The sequence below is a fragment of the Typopeltis vanoorti genome, chromosome 1 (assembly GCF_054136105.1).
Source record: "Typopeltis vanoorti isolate ZY-2024b chromosome 1, IOZ_Tvanoo_1.0, whole genome shotgun sequence".
In the NCBI taxonomy this organism is placed as follows: Eukaryota; Metazoa; Arthropoda; class Arachnida; order Uropygi; family Thelyphonidae; genus Typopeltis; species Typopeltis vanoorti.
The window spans coordinates 98487545-98505619 of record NC_143549.1 but is presented as its reverse complement, the minus strand read 5'-3'; the positions used below and the strand labels follow the sequence as shown (position 1 = coordinate 98505619).

The window sequence follows — 18075 nt, the reverse complement described above, 5'->3', positions numbered from 1 at the left end:
CTTTCCTCAGCCATAATTCCAGTCTCCAGGTCAGTTAAAATAAGTATTCTGCGAAGCTAGAAAATTATAAATAGAGAAAAGTCACTCTTATCAGAACATATTTTTAAATAGTAATATCTGAAAAATTATAAGTTTCTTTATTTTGCAATATTGATTTATACCTGTAAAAACAAATATTTTTTAAAATGTTCTGTTTAGAACTAAGGTCCTATGCTTAATAAATAACGTAATATATTTCAGTTGAGATTATATTATCTTTCATGAATGGTATTTCTGCAATGTTATGATCATTAAGTACTGAGAAAGTTATCATTGATAAAATTACAATATTCATGACTTAGATGACTAAGTACAGTATATTACATCTGAGATCCTAAAATCTGTAAGCTTTTAAGGGAATTATGGTTCTGATATAATATGTCAAAATTAGCTTCTTCAGTACCTTGACCACAACTCCAAACAAGCAGATTGACCTATAATTCAAAGCTTTAGTCTTATCCTTTATAAAGTGGAACGATTTTGCCATCTTTCCACTCCTTTGGAACCTGGACTAATCTAAGACTTATGTTAAAAATGTATGTTAAAGTTTTGTTAACTCCCTGGAACATTCCCTCAAGACACATGGTGATATACCACCAAGTCTCATGACCTTGTTGGCATCAAGTTTACTCAATTCCTTATATGCCTCCTGCTCTCTCACCTGTTCCTACTGCTGTCAAGTTCTGCATTATTATTGCATCATGTTTTACAAAAATGTGCAGGGAAACTGGCAAAGTCCCAAGAGAGTGGAAGGAGGGCAAAATAATTTCTTTGCTTAAAGGAAGATCTAAGTTTGTGGTAGCCAGTTACAGACCACCTAGTATCCCAGGAGTGGTGGTAAAAGTACTGAAGAAGTTGATGAAAAAGAGAATTCAGGAATGGCTGAATAAGGATATGATGCTCTTATGAGTGGCAGAATGGCTTTGTGAATGGTCAATCACATTAGTAATCTACTAACTTTTTTATAATAGAGTGACAACTGAGTTGGATAAAGGGAATGGCTACATGATGACACTGCTGGAATTTGCAAAGGATTTTAACAGGATACCACATGGAATTCTATTATGCAAACTTCAACAAATTGGGATGGATAAAAAACTGGTGATATGGATAAAAGGGTGGCTAATGGACAGATACCAAAATGTAGTATATGGAGGAGCAGAATCAGTGAGAAGGTTGGTGACTAGTGGTGTGCCACAGGACTCTGCACTTGGACCACTGCTGTATCATTTGTATATAAATGGTGTAGGAAATAATTTGAATGAGATAATTCAGTGTTTTCTGGTGATGCCAATTTGGTAGAGTAATAGTTAATCAAGGTGATGTAGAGAGCTTGAGGATGATTTAAATAGGCTGACAGTGTGAGCAAAACATAATGGATGTCAATTTAATGTGCAAAAGTATAAAGTTACGCATTTGGGATAAAGATTACAAGCTGTACTATCACTACTTCAGTAAATTGGAGTAGTAGTAGAAGATAGAGATCTGAAGTTTAGAGAGCATATTGCTAAGGTAGCCAGGGTAGCTAACAAGATTACTTGGTTATTGAAGAACACATTAACAAGCAAAGATAAGGGAGTTATCGTTCTCTTTATAAAGCCTCGATACAACCACATTTGGATTACTGTGCTCAAGTCAGGTCACCTTGGTTTCTTGATAATGATGATATGGTAGAGATGATCCAGCAGTGAGTGACCAATATGGTGAGTTTTCTGTAGAACTCTCCCTATGAGGATAGATTGAGGGTTTGTAGATTGCAAAAGTTGGTTGATAGACCAAAAGGGGGGAGGGAGTAGAAACGTTTTAGTTAAAGAGACAACTAAAAATGCATTCAGATCACCGTGTAAGCCTAAAAGAAAGGTTTTAGTTAAAGACTTTTATAGCATTGATGCAGGAGAAATGTTTCAGCACTTGGCCAGAGGAGCAGAACAAAACATCTCTAGAAGTTGGGTAAGAGCATGAGGACTACATTTTCTGCTTGGAGAGTGGTGAGTGAATGGAATAGGTTGCCTGAGTCAGTCAAAAGTGCTTTGTCTATTAATGGTTTCAAGGAGGGGGGGGGTATGATATTGTGTTGATAGTTTGGGCCTCCCATGATGAGTCTTAGAATCTTTCGGGTACCCATAAAATAATAATAATAATTGGAAATTCTTATTTATTTATCACCTCAGCATAACAAGAACTATGAGCTTGTTTAAACAAACTAAGGAAATAAAACAGCTGGATAACCACTCACAGCAGGTGCATGTGCTAAGTATGGCATATATAACAGAAAGGAATGAAATAGTAGGCTTAATACATGGAAACTGGTGCTAAATAAAAAATATATAACTAATAATTGATCACAGATGTTAAGGATCAGAATTTCCTATACCTTGAGTATAAATACCATCATTCCAATTCATGTTATTCAATCTGTACATTAATGACATTGGGAAGGATTGGCACATACAGCTATTTGCTGATGATGCAAAGATAGGTAGGATAATTAGGAATGCTGCTGATAAACAGTACTTGCAGAATGATTTAAATAGGCTAGAATTGTGGGCACATGTAAAATGTGGGATTATGCCTTGAAGAAACTGATTAAGCTAGGGAATTTGGAGTTTTAGTAGACAGGAAGTTGAAGTTCAAGAGGCATATAGCAAAAACTATAAATACTACTCATAGAATAATGGCAATGCTGAAACAAACCTTGACATGTAAATACAAGGAAGTCATTTTGCCTCTTTACAAGGCCTTGATAAGACCTCACTTGGATTTTTGTGCATAGGTCTGGTCTCCTGGTTTCCATGGTGATTCTGATACAGTGAAGAAAGAGAGTGCAAAGGAGAGTGTCTAAAATGATATCAGGCTTGTAAAATGCAAATTATGAAGACAGATTGAGAATTGTAGACTGTAGACACTAGCAAACAGGAGAAAGAGGGATGATATGATTGAGACTTACAAACTTCTGAAAGGGTTATACAAAATTTCAGATGACGGAATTTTTCATTTTATGGAAGGTGGGGAAAAGATTCGAGGGCATCTTCATGTCCTTTGGAAGTTAAGAATGAATGCCATCAAGAAGGGGGTGAGGGCTAGATTTTTCCTTTCATAGAGTAGTGCAGGATTGGAATGGATTGCTGTTGGATGTTGTGTGTGCAAGTAGTGTGAATGAATTCAAGAACAGATTTGATAGCTGGTGCAAATAGTATGGCCTCCCTCAATGAGTACATGACTCCCTGGAGGTCTCTCTTAATAATAATAATAATAATAATAATAATAATAATACAGATTAAACAACAGCAATCCCTGAACAGAACACTGTGATACCTTTCTTATCACAGTGGTTTTTTCTTTTCCTTTTTTTTTGCCCATGTGATATTTGCATTCTATCAAATGTCTTTCAAAATCTAGAAAAATTACTGTGGAAGTATCTTTCTATCCAATAGATTTGTCACCCTGTTATAAAATGTAATCAGGCTATGATAACAAGACCTCTCCTTCACATATCAATCTGTTCTTATTAATCCAAGTTTGCATTATATCTAACCAGCTTCTCTACCACTTTCACCACCACCAGCACACCTGATACATAAACTGGCCTCTAGTTTGACACCACTGACTTGGGTTCTGCCCTATGCAGTAGCACTGTTTTTCCCTCCTTCCATTCTTCTGGGATTTTGCTTTTTCTGAACAGGTCAAGAGCACTGTCAGCTCTTTTGCACATTCTCTTAATATACATCAAGTTCCACAGCATTATTGGCAGCAAGCTTACTTAAATTTTCAAACACTTCACTTTCCTTAACTGGTGGCATCACCTCTTTTTTTACCACTGTTATTCCATGCTACTCCAACCATCCAAGTTGAAATACACTGACAAAATGCCCATTGAACATTTCCATTAGGACTTCAATGGATGTAACCTGTATGCCATCTCTATACACTAAATTCCATATTCACCTTTTCTTTTTGCTAGCCACAAAATTGTAGAATATTTGTAGAATTTCAATTTGCTACCCAAGCCAGTGTTCTTTCTTATGGCAATTTCAGTTTCTCCATCTTCACTACTCTCATCACTTGCCTAGCCTATGCCAGTGAGTATCCTGTTCTTAATGTCTGTAACTTTTTTTTCCTCTGCATCCTATGCATAATTCTGTGATTCATCTCTTATTTTATTTATCCTCCTAACTCTTAGAATACAATCTGACATTGCCATCAGCAACTAATTGGAGCAAAATCTCAGACATAAGTTATTTCTCTTTCTCCTTCAACTGATCTGTAATCTGCCATGGCAGATTACCATCTGTTTCCTTAGTTTGTTATAGTCTGCTTCTCTGTAATTCTACATTTCTTTTTTTTTTTTTTTTTTTCCCATTTAAGCCTGCGCCTGTCTAACTGTTTTCCATGTCAAAACACCACAAAAACACCATTGCAACTCATCGAACTGCCCTAAGAGTGTGGAAACCTGACACAGTTTCCACACTCTTAGGCAATACATTCCACTCACCAATCAATCTCCATGCAAAAAATCTGCCTCTCGCTTCCCTGCTCACACCCCAGCTTCCAAGGATGGCCTCTATTCTGTCCTTGCCACCCTCTACTCATAGAGTAGAGTAAAGGGTGACAAGGGTAGAACTTATATGCCTTATATGTCTCAGTCATATTCCCCCCCCCCCTCTTCTTCTGCTATTCACGAGCCTCTGTAATTTGCATTCCCTCAACCTCTCCTCATATCTGATATTCCATAGACCTGACATTAACTTAGAAGACTTCTCTGGACCCTCTCCAAAACCAAGCAACCAAATATGTGCACAGCAGTCCATATGTGGCCTGATCAAAGCGTTATATAAGGGATCCATAACCTCATTCTTTCTGCATGTCAATGTCCTCCTCATTATTGCCTTTGAGATGTTCTTACAGTTTTAGCAATGTGCCCCTAAACCTCAAGTCTCTGTCCACTAACACCCCCAGATCTCTCATCTCCTCCACCTCCTTCAAAAATTCTCTATTAATTGTAACTCTATTAATTGTAACACTTTGCAACATTAAACTCATAGCTCCACTTATTTTCCCATTCACATAGTCTATTCAGGTCACCCTGCAACCACAATGCTTGCTCTGTTTCTCATAGCTGTTCCCAATTTTGCATCACTGGCAGTTTAAGCCAATCCCAATGTCATCAACATACAAGTCAAACAGATCTTCCTAGTGATCTTCCTCTTTTTGGATACCGCTCCATACATAACTGCTGATACCTGTCTGACAGCCAATCAGCTATACAGTTTACTAGTCTGTTGTGTAATCCCATATCTGTTTCAGTTAAGTACTAGCTTGTGTGGCAGTCTGTCAAAGGCCTTTGAAAAATCCAAGTACACCACCATATAGTCATCTCCTTTATCAAGTGAATTGGTCACCTTGTTGTAATACATAAGCTGATTGCTGAAACGTGATCTCTCCTTTCTCCCCTAACAAACCCATTATAAAGAATATTGCTATTATCAACCCACTTCTGAATACTCATCCTCACCAATTTCTCTAAAACCTTAGCAACAACTCCAGACACACATATTGGTCTATAATTTGTAGCCTCAGTCTTATCTCCACTTTGTGAAGTGGAACAATTTTTTCCACCTTCCATTGCTCTTTGAGACTTGCCCTGTTGCAAGATTCATGTTAAATAGGTACCAGAGGTGTGATAAGTTCCATAGAACATTTCCCTCAAGACAGGTGGCGATATACTGAAGTCCTATTGCCTTATTAACATCAAGTTTGCTTAAGTCCTCATATACTTCCTGCTCATTCGCTATCAGTCTCTCCTCCACCATATCCTCTATACTCCAGCTTCTCCTAATGTTGCCTTCATGAGGATGAAATACACTGATAAATTGATCACTGAATACTTCAACTGTATTTTCTGCATCAGTTACCAATCTGCCAGCATCATTCTTCCATAGTATTTTTTCTTCTAGTTGCCATATTGAAAGAACTTTCCAGGATGATTTTTCTTAGCTTGATTAGCTAATTTCTTTTCATACTGCACTTTTTTTTTTTTTTTTTTACCAACCGAGTCATCTTTCTGGCCTGCTCTTTGTACTTTTCATGCAACTGATCATTACCAACATTCATCTTGTGTTGCTTCCACAGTGCCTTCTTCCGGATTTCATGTTTAAATCTCTGTATTACTGGTTTTAACCGAAAAAGCATAGCATTATTAAAAAGCACAAAATTTGAATATAACTAAATATAACTTGATTGTAGATGATTTTATTAATCTCATGTGTAGCCAACTTTCATAACTATTTCTTATGTCACATTTTAATTAAATGATGTTCATTTATTGGATTCATTCATTCCTCCATCTAAGCTTACTTTTTACTTCTCTTAACACATTGAAATGTTTAAATTATTTTATCTCTCTCTCTCTCTTAGTTGTGAAAAGTACTTTCAATTATCGTTATCTGTGAATAACAGCATTCTGTATTTTTCCTCTATTGGATATTATTCTATTTAAAGACAGTTACAAATGAAAAAAAAAAAAATACAAACAAAAATTCCACCTAACCAATTGTAAGTGCAACTACATGTCAAGACACGTTGTTGCTGATCTACTGTTTACTCTGATTTCCAGTGAGCTCAATGAGCTCATAAAAAGAAATACAACGTATATATCTGTTATTTAAATTAATGATTCTAAATATGTGGTCATTTATGGCAGCAGGTAGTTAGGTAATATTTAAAACAGCATAGTCAACTTATTTCCATATATAAATTTTCCACTAGAATATCAGTATTGGCAAAATGCACTATTAGAAATGTTTATTCATCTCCTTCACTGAGCTTAGATCAGGAGATAAGAAACCCAGATCAGTTGATTAGCCACATCCATAATTTTCTTTAAATACTGCTATTCGATTTTAAGTTCCTCACTTCACTTTCAGAAAATGTTTGCCATGCTTTATTCAGAATTCATAAGCATTTGAAGAAATTACTATAAATGAAATTTCTGCATTTGCTTTATTCCTTATAAACAGCTTTTAAGCAGTAGCATCAGACTTCTATTTAAACCCATTTACAGCAGATCGAATTCCTAGACTTGCCAAAACTTTATATTAGAAATCTGAACTTAATTATCACCTGTATTTTGAATAAGTTTTCTTTCATTTTAATCATTTGGCTGATAATAAATCCTTCTAAATATGTATTAAGAAGGGTGTATTACTACTTCACTATATTATACACCCTATAGTGAGAATTTATAAAATTGCAAAAGGCCATTTTCTCTTATTATATGAAAAGTTATATTATAGCTTCTACTCATAATATCACAGTTTAATTATATATTTTCTTTTGCTGGTTATAATTTTCAAACTGATATTAATATTTTTAAAATAATTCAAGAAGTACATTTTTTTTAACTTTTCTAGATATTTTACATCTTTGTATATGAAATGTATTTTTAGAAGTTTTATTCATGGTTTGGCAGCTCATTTAAACAATGCTCCTCCATTAGTTCCTGTTGCACCTACTGCTTCTTCTCCACCTCCCTCAACACAGTTCAAGCTTCATCATGCACAAAAATCTTTATCTGCTTCCTCAGAAAATAGGATGTCTGCTGATGAACTTAGACAGGAGGAATCAAGAGAACGGCAAGTTCTGATAGTATCAGATTCTCTATTACCTGATCCTCGTACTCGCCAACTTAGCAAAGATTTCGTCCAAGAATTCCATGAATCAGTACTGCAGACTACTCAGATGCAACTAGGTATGTTTCTTAATAAACATGTATGTTATTTAAATTAATGATGCTAAAGATGTGGTCATTTATGGCAACAGGTAGTTAGGCAGTAGGCAATTACCACTTGATGAATTTAGTTAAATATTATATATTTGTAACTCCTTGTTAAATTAAATTAAAGATAATCATCGAACTCTATATATAATGATAGGGTGGGAGTGTACTGATACTTTGACAGTTGAATACCATATTTCATCACTACTTCACTCAGCACCTTCATAACCTGCAAAGTTTTACCCCCTCCTGAAAAAGTAGGGTTTATTATTATTATCTGAAACAAATGAACTGAATAGAGAATACATACACAGTTAACAGTTACACTGGCCTCGTGATCTTAATCATTATTGGTTATAATTCTACCAACAGTTTTCTTCCAAACTAGAGTAGTATCTGTCATTTGATGAGGCCCATGTAACCCTATGGAAATGGCATTTGCATCTGTTGTGCTAAACCACCTGAAGAAAGACTATTCTAAGTTCAATTTGAGTTGCTGACTAGAGGAACTTTTTCTAAGCCTTTTATCAACTGGTTCCCAAGTTGGTTCATCTCTGGCATGGGCAAGGATTTTTTTTTTCTCTCCTGTAAACTTGAGGTTTAAATTTCACAAAGTAATTTAGTCTTTGAACTTGCACATATTCCAGACAGTAATAGGGCTAGTGTTAGGGATCATGAAATGATGACAGTTGTCTGCTGTACTCTCTTCCTGGATGTCAATCAAAAATCATTGATAGGGCTTAGACCAGTTATCTTTATTTGGCTACCCTCTAGTTTCATTTAAAAAAAAAAAAAAAGTTGGGGTTAAAGGGCCTTACTTACTGCTTTTGGGGGGAAAAGGTGTCAACAGATTTAGTTGATTATCATTTGATGAGATTTTGCTTTTTTCTATTCCATGATATATCATTACAGATTAGCTGTGCTGAGACATTTTTTTAATGAATTAGGTGATTTACATATTTTAAGCAATCTCATATTAAAAAAAATTCAAAGAGATTAAATGTAAGTATATTAATCTCTTCCTTCCCCATTTACAGTAATATCATTTTTTTTATTTAATTTGTTGTGAAATTTATTGTTGTAATTAAATTTACTTGTCAATGGCTATAATTCTACCAGTATTAATTTTCTGTCAACAGTTTTCTTCCAAACTGGAGTAGTATTTGTCATTTGATGAGGCCCATGTAACCCTGTGGAAATGGCATTTGCATCTGTAGTGCTAAACCACCTGAAGAAAGACTATTCTAAGTTCAATAGTTCAATTCTGAGTTCAGTATAATAAAATAAATATTAATAAAGTCATTTTATAAGATTTAAATATGCTATTAAAATAGTTTGTAACTTAAATTTGTGTTATTAAGGATCACTAAACTTCATTCATGTTTTGTAATGGTGGCAGAGAGAGCCACAATGCATGAAATTGAGTTTTCAAATTTTAAAAACTCTACTCATTTTCAGTTAGCAAATATAAAAAAAAAAATTCATTTACTTTAATCCACTGAAACTGTGGAATAAAACTATTTTCTCTACCTGAAAATTTATTTATCACATTATTTGTCCTGTCTGTACAAGGAGAACTCCGTTAAGTTAAATCAGTCATTTGAAGTGAGATACATGCATGTGCAAACATCCAGGAAGCAGCATAACTGGGCATCAACAGTTGTGAATATTTTCTGTTGTTTTTCTGTTGTGGAGACTGGACTGAAATAGGATTTTGAGAGAGTAAAAAAAAAAAAAAAAAAAAAAAAAAGAGAGAAAGAAATGGATTGGATACCAATAGATACTGAAAGAATAATTCAAACAGTGAATGACCACCACCATAAGGAAAAACTAAAAAAGGCTTCTAAAATATTGTTTTTTAAAAGGTAGTCTAATCTATTTTAGATAAAGTTATTTTCCTTTAGTAATTGGAGTTCTGTTGCTGTACATACTAAGTTGCTGCCAGCAAAATTTTTTAACTGAAGATAGAACAATGTAAATTTTTCTGAGGAATATGCAGTCTTTTATATAGCGATCCTTTATATTTACATTTCCAAGTAAAATATTACTTGAGACAAGGAAGAAATATTCTCAAAACAAAACTTTGCAACAATTGTTTAAAACAAACTGTCAAGTCAAAGTTCTCTCTTCATGCATGTTTTAAGAAGCAAAGTAAATATTTAGTGAACCTTTATAGTGAGGCCTGCTGAGGTAGGACAGATTTATCCATTTTTGTTTCAAGAAAACAGATTCCTTTTTGAACATGGATGATGGTTTGAATTAAAGCAAGGAACTCTCATTTGAACTGACTGTATGTAGATACATATAACTGTAGTGCATGACTAATATTTTGTAAATCTTAAACAAATTAACAAAGGGTTTTGCTTTGTTTGTTTGTCAAACTTAAAACTTTTTTTTTTTTAAATTTTGAAGTTGAATTTAATTTGTATAGTGGAGGGGGGGGGATATTTCTTCAGAATTTTCTGAAATCAAAATTTGATACAATTATATTTGGTTAATTTTTATATTAATTAAACATTGTATTTTCTATATTATAATTCATTTGTCTTACTTATGAGACTAATAAGTGAATGCAATAAATAATAAGTTCAAAATTTGGGAAAACTAATAATCCTTTAGTTTAAATAAATTTTAGATACTGGAAAGAAACTAAATCCTCACATTGTGAACTTTTTTTTAAGTGCAGTTAAGAAAATATAAAATTATATAAATATATTTTATTTTTAAACATTGATTGTCATTGATACCATCTGTTCATGTTTCCATTTCCTTAGAACTCTCACATCTGTGATTGCCAGTTTTTGATCTACCACAATTTTCTTTGTTACCCAACATCTTCAGAAAATGTTTTAAAGTTGTTTAGAATGTTTCTATATTGCTAGTTTGGTGTTCTGACTGATTTCTCACTAGTTCTGTATAAATTTATTCAACTGATACCCCAACTATACCAACTTTAATTATTATTTTGTCTATTCTGGTATGTAATTTCTCATCTTTAGTAAAATTTGTGTCTAAATGTATTACTTGTTCCAGAGGTTAGCATGGAATGCAGAAAGTTTTTTCACTTGGTTACGAAATAAATGACAAGAAATTATATTCTTGTTTAATCCTTTATCCAAAGGTAAGCAAACAAATTTTGTCATGAAGTATCTTCACCACCAGGCTACTTGTATATATATGGCTGTTGACTTAACATCAATTGTCGTAGTATTCCATAGTGCAGAGTGCATTGCTTTAGGATTTGTATGTTGCTGTGCATTAAGGGAAGGTCACTACCCAGACTAGTTTCAGTCTTTATTGAGGTCTCCTCACACTCAATTTTACTCTCTTTATAGAGAGTAAAGTTGAATTCCTCAGAGGAGCTTTTTGTACTTAGGAAAGAGGTTGAAGTCATGGAAGCAGAGTGCGGAAGGATTTTTCAGGTGGTTTATGCAGTGAGAGTATATTGTGTTGCATATTGTCATTTAAGTATGAGCACATCTGTTTTCAAAGTCCTAGATGATTAATTGTTGCTTTTGGAATAAGGACTTGACAGTAATTTTTCCTTCCCTTTTGTCTTTTCCCAAAATCATGGCAATAATGAAAGGCATACTTATCATTTGTTGCAATTTTTGATTTTCTAACACCTTGGATTATTCAAAATACTTGCATGGCCTTTTCACAAAACATTCTGCACATCTGAATAGTATACTTTGATTTTTGGTATTGTGTGTGTATATATATATATATATATATATTAGAGCCCCCCCTCCCCCTAGTGTGTGTATATATATATATATATATATATATATATATATATATATATAATTAAAACAGAAAAAAAAAATTATATTTATTTTAAAATTTTTCAGTTTATTTAATATTTATGGAACTACAAAAATATAACGAAATAAAATATACTCTATACAAAATCAAATAAAAAAAAAACTAAAATAACTATTATCTAAATTTAAAACTAGTTTTTGAATATTACAAATTTAGTGAAAAAACTGGTTTTTTAAATCCGGTTTTTAAAAACCAACAACCTCTACACTCAAGTTCAATGAACAAAAGATGTAGCTATTTAGTTTGGATGCTGATTTTTTTATATGTGATGCAAGGATAATACATACAAAGAAACTAATAAGACATTTGAAATATAATGGAGCAAAATTAATGATCAAGTGACTTTGGCTGTCTTTATATATTTATTAATAATACACAATTCAGTGTTATAATAAATATATCACATGGGGGAAGAGGGAATTGACCTGCTGTGGGACCTGTTCATGAAAGTTTGCCAACAGGTAAATATACCCGAGGAATGGAGGGAGAGTACTCTTGTCCCCATCTACAAGGGTAAAGGGGTTGCACAAGACTGTAAAAATTACAGAGGAATAAAGTTGATGTCCCACACAATGAAAATCCTAGAAAGGGTTCTTGATGGAAGATTGAGGAAGGAGGTGGAGATTGCAAAGGAACAATTTGGCTTCATGCCTGGTAGATCAACAACAGATGTTATCTTTGGGTTACGGCAGATGATGGAAAAGTTTTGAGAGAAACAACAGGAGCTACATCTGGCATTTATTGATCTGGAGAAAGCATACGATAGAGTGCCAAGGCAAGAAGACTGGAGGTGTCTGAGGGAGAAGAAGGTTCCGGAGAAATATGTCAGGTTGGTGCGGGAGATGTACAGAAATGTGAAGACAAGTGTTCAGACCTGTCTGGGACAGACAGAAAGTTTTCAAGTAACAGTTGGCTTGCATTAAGTCCGTTTCTGTTTAACATTGTGATGGAGGTGGTGACAGAGGAGGTGAGAGAAGATGCGCCTTAGGCAATGTTGTATGCAGATGACATCTTGCTGTGTGCAGATTCAAGAGAAGAAGCGGGAACTAAACTGGAAAGATGGAGAAAAATACTGGAAGAGAGAGGCATGAGACCGAGCAGAAGTAAGACAGAGTATATGTGTTGCACAGTGGGCAGTGGCCAGGAGACAGATCTGGAGCTGGAAGGAATTGTCATCAGGAAGGTGAGGGACTTTAGATACTTGGGTTCAACAGTGGAAGAAGATGGAGGAGCTGAGAAGGAAGTGGGATGCAGGATATAAGTGGGTTAGAGGAACTGGAGGGAGATGGCTGGATTGTTATGCGATAAGAGGGTGCCGATCAATCTGAAAGGCAAAATCTATAGGATAGAAGTGAGGCCAGCTATGACATATGATATAGAAACTGTGGCCCTGAGGAAAAATAACATCAGCAGGATGGAAGTAGCAGAGATGGATGTGCAGTGTGACCAGAAAGGATCGTCTGAGAAATGACTATGTGAGGGGAACAGTGAAAGTTATGAACTTAGGAGCGAAGATACAGGAGGCAAGGTTGAGATGGTTTGGTCATGTGATGAGGAGGGAGGGCGAATATGTGGGAAGAAGGGTCATGCAGATGGATGTGCAAGGAAGGAGGAAGCGTGGGCGGCCAAAGAAGAGTTGGAGAGAGCTGGTAGAAGAGGACTTGAGGATGAAGAACTTGGATGTGGTGACAGCTTAAGACACGAGGATGTGGAGGAGACTCATCGTCAACAGTGACCCCACTTAAGTGGGAGAAGCTGCAGAAGAAGAATAAATATATCACATAAAGATGCTCTGAAAGCCACATGGATGTAAAACAATGGACTGGCTGTTGGTCTATTTTGGGTTATTGCCTATGCAACTACAACTTTTAAGACGAGTGGATTATGTCTATAAATCATGTATTCTTCTGGCTAGTTTTTATTAATATTGCATAATTCTGAGCTGTAATAAATATATCACATAAAGATGCTCTGAATGCCACTTACACAAGATTCAGTCAACACTCTCAGTCAAGGTCATGATTTTGCTATCACTGCTAAACAAGTAACCATTCAAGAAACCATGACTACAGGATGTGAAACAATGGACTGACTGTTGGTTTATTTGGAGTTATTGCCTATGCAGCTACGGCTCTTAAGATGAGTGAATTATGTCTATAAATCATGTATTCTTCTGGCCAGTTTTTCCATGTGTTTTTTAATTGGATTGAAGAAAAATCCTACCTTCTGTAGGAGACTGGCAAACTCACCTTCTTAACAAACTAAAGGTCAGCTCTCTATCTCCAAAATTATAACCACTAAAGAATTTGGGAAAAAAAATCAGAAAATGTCATATAAAAAAATTTGGAGCCCTCCAACCACAAAAAAAAAAAAAAAAAAAAAAAATCAGCTGCAACTACAACAGGTTCATGCAGTAATGAATTTATCATCACAGCCACTTACACAGGATGCAGTCAATACTCTCAGTCAAGGTCATGATTTTGCTATCACTGCTAAACAAGTAACCATTCAAGAAACCATGATTAATATTGAACATGGGATCTGTGATTGTCTTCTGCAGTTGTTAACAGTATTCATTTGGATGTGGTATATATTCTGATAAAATCCAAACCTCTCAAGAGCATCATTCCACCAAAAGAAACATCATCATTAAAAAACCTTATACAAAAACAATTTTTTTATAGCCAAAGCAGATAAGGGTGATGCAGTTGTCATAATGAATCAAAACATGATAGGAAAATGAACTGTTTTCTGATAGACTTCTTTACCAAGTTATAGATCAAGATCTACCTAAATCTCAAAAAGGAAAAAATATATAAATTATTTAAAAAAGGGAAAAAAAAGAAAGAAAAAAGTTGTCTTGGCCTAAGGAAACTACCAAAAATTCTAAAACTTTACCATATTAAGCCATCCTGGATATGTGGGGTCCCAAAAACTGACAAATGCAATATCCTCTCCTTAATCCTATAGTTGATGATAGCATAGACAGCCATATATAGAAACTTGCCAGACAGTTAACAAAATCACCTCTCTCCATAGTATTTCATTAAAAATTCTGTTATTTAAAAACCTATAAAAAAATGCTAACCTAAAAAATTGTGGATATTACTTCACTATTTATCAATATACCACTGACAGAGACTCCTGACCTTATTAAGCCAAATCTCCATATTCCATATTTTATATTCCATATAAAATTACTATGTTGATTTCCCAACATGTGAGTTTTGCATATTCTGTTGTCTAATTTGTCATCTTTGCTAAAAATTTAACTGAACTGTTTTACTTCACGTAGTTTTCCACTGAGAATGAAGTGGATATTTTCCATGTTCCCTCCTATTTTTAGTTTTTGTTGATTTTCATTCCAAATTTTTAACAGTTATTCAATTTAGTTGAGCATTTCCAAACACTTCTACTGGATTTATTTAAGAATATAACATCTGCAGTTAGCATATCCAATTTTGATATCAGGTTGGGGGGAATGAAAAGTTCTCTTAGAAACCCTACAACAAAAGTGATATTATAGTAATTGATACCACAAGAAAAAACATATTTTAAAACTCTTTAACCCCCCATTCTTCATCAAATTGTAATAATTTGTTATTTTTCTTTTAGGATATATAAGAAGACATGTCAGAGGTTTGAAGAAATTCAAAGACATAGAAGTGAGGGTTGTCATCAAGTTTTCATACTGCAAGAAAAGTCCGCAACTGAGATTCACCAAACTTTGTGTGAGACTTCAAGGGACTGTGCCCCAGCATATCCAACAGTTGCCAAATGGGTATTCACACCTGAAAAGGTCAATGACTTTTGGGTTCGGAACTTCTTTGGCCGTTGAAAACATTTGTGTCTCCATTCTATTGACTGTTGTTTGTTCTCTGAGTCATAGTGAGCCATATTTCATCAACAATCACAATATGAGCCAAAAAATTTGCACCTGATTCCTCAAAATGACCCAAAATCCCTTGAGATGACAGCACACATTCTCTCATTTGGCATTCAAACATTTTGCTGAGAGCGTCTGCATGTCCAGATATTAGTGAATGACTCCAATTTGTTCTTTGGATATCTCCAGAGTTTGGCCAACGAGTTGGGATCATTATCCACTAATATCTGGAAATGCAGAAGCTCTCAGCGAAGTGGGTTCTCAAATGTTTGAATGCTGACCAAAATCCTTACCAACTACCTCAAAAAAGGTTGAAACTATTACAACAGCAGTTTATTCAACAGCTGTGAAGTAATTGAAGGAGGTACTGAAGGGAAAACCCTGGAAAACTGAGCAGAGGCATGTGGCTTTTGCAGGACAGTGCACCTACTCACACTGAAACCCAACAGACAGTACAGAACTTGGGCTTTCAGTGTCTGTCTCATCCACCCTATTTGTTAGAATTAGCCCCATCTGACTATTCCCTATTCCCAAATTTAAAGAAACACTTGAAAGGAACAAAATTTATGAGGGTGATGAAGTCATATCTGCAGCTGAGGACTGGTTTGTGCAACAAGGGAAAGACTTTCTCTCAGAAGATTGTAAATGATGTAGCAATATTGTAACAAGTACAGTTGACCCTTAAACAATGCAGGGGTTGGGGGCACCATCCTCCCATGTTGTTTGAAAATCCGTGTATAACTTTTGACTCCCCAAAAATTTAACTACTAATAGCTTACTGTTGACTGGAAGCCTTACAGATAACATAAACAGTTGATTAACACCTATTTTATATGGTATGTATATGTATGTATGTGTGTGTGTGTGTGTGTGTGTGTGTGTGTGTGTGTGTGTGTGTGTGTGTGTGTGTGTGTGTGTGTGTATATACACACACGCACACACTATATTCTTACAATAAAGTAAGCTAGAGAAAAGAAAATGTTATTAATGAAAATCATAAGGAAGTAAAAATGCATTTATCATACTGTACTGTACTTATCAATACCATAAGTTTACATCATCGTTTACAAGATGAATCGTATGTCTGTCAGTACCTATATTATATTGTTTTATATGATACAAAACACTGTAGATGTTATATGTATTAATAACACTAAACATGCAAAAATGAAAAGATAATATGGAAAAAAAATCATATTTATTTACATGTATAACGATTCATGCATTGATAACAAAGAAGCAGCAATATGATTCAAGGCTTCATACTGGCACTGGAAATTATTGAATCAGTGGATAATAAATAAACAGGTTGCTTTGAAACTTAGTTTCAAAATTACTGAAGATTGTAACAGAAACATAACTGAGAGTAATCTGATCAGAATCAGAAGTTCAAGTAAAAGGATTATATACAGACTCCTGGACAGAATCCATCCATGTTCATGTCTTTTAACTAGTTCAGTACTTAGTCAACTCATGCCAAAGGTTTCTATTTTTGTAAAGTTTCAGATGTTTATTTACTTTTGGATTTTAAAATAAAAAAGTTATGGAAGGAATTGAAAGAGAAGTGAGCAGCACAAAGCATAGGCCAGATGAGTATTCATATTGTTAAGGAAGAAAATTAGCTGCGCAAGCCCAAAGGTAATCCCAAGGAGTTCTTTCAGTATGTCACAAGTAAAAGGAAGAATGATTATGGTAGAGAGATAACTGAAGCCAATAAAATAGTTGAATTACTAAGTGATCACTTCGCAAGGGTATATCAACCAGTTCAGATCCCACTCGACTGCAGTAACTATATAGCAGAGTTGCATGTCATTCAGCTTGCACCTGTGCATATCAAAGAAAACTCATACTAGAAGTGCATAATTTATACAGACTTTTCTTTACAGGCTATCTCCTCTCCACGGTATAATCCACATCCAGTGTTTCGTGAGGTACTTCAACTCTTATGCAGAGTAAAGAAACCTTAATTTTGATGTTTGGTTGTGTTGGATTCCCAGCCACATAGGAATTAAGGGAAATGACATTGCAGATGCAGCTGCTAGATCAGCTCATACTTTCTCAACATACTGTTTGATGGCCCCTTATACTGACTACATACAGGTTATCAACTCTCAAAGTTAATTGCCCAATGGCAATACTCCTGGCAGGAAGTACTGACAAATGAATTGCATGAGATTAAGCTTGAAATTAAGCACCTGCAGTCTAGTCAGTGTAAGAACAGAAGAAAGGAATTTGTTCTTGCCACACTTTGCATAGGTCACAGTTATCTCAGACATTCTTATTTACTGAGGGCTGACTCACCTTATGTGTGAGAAATGCAATGCCCATCTTACCATTAGTCATATTCTGGTGGAGAGCAAGTGCTTTACACAAAATGACATTTTTACTTATCTGGCTGAGCCCTACATCTCACTTTTTCTTTCTCACTTACTCGCAAGCAAGTTTAAATTTGTTTTTGTTAACTTTGACTTTGAAATATGTCAAGAAAAGTAATAATTTTTATTAACAATTTTAGTTCCGGGCAGAAAATTTTTTTAAATTGTTGATTGTG

General features: G+C 34.7%; 1 protein-coding gene across 4 annotated transcripts in view; it reads left to right on the top strand.

The window, feature by feature from the left end:
• The window catches only part of LOC150110248 (uncharacterized), a 416889-nt gene that overhangs the window by 377316 nt on the left and 21498 nt on the right, over positions 1 to 18075 (top strand). For 2 of the 4 annotated variants that reach the window (XM_090398551.1, XM_090398530.1), the window contains exon 14: positions 7508 to 7786. In XM_090398551.1, coding sequence (XP_090254677.1) covers positions 7508 to 7786 — 279 coding nt within the window. Of the gene's footprint in view, positions 1 to 7484; positions 7787 to 18075 lie in introns of those variants that run through there. The other 2 variants (XM_090398541.1, XM_090398560.1) reach the window with 2 other exon arrangements.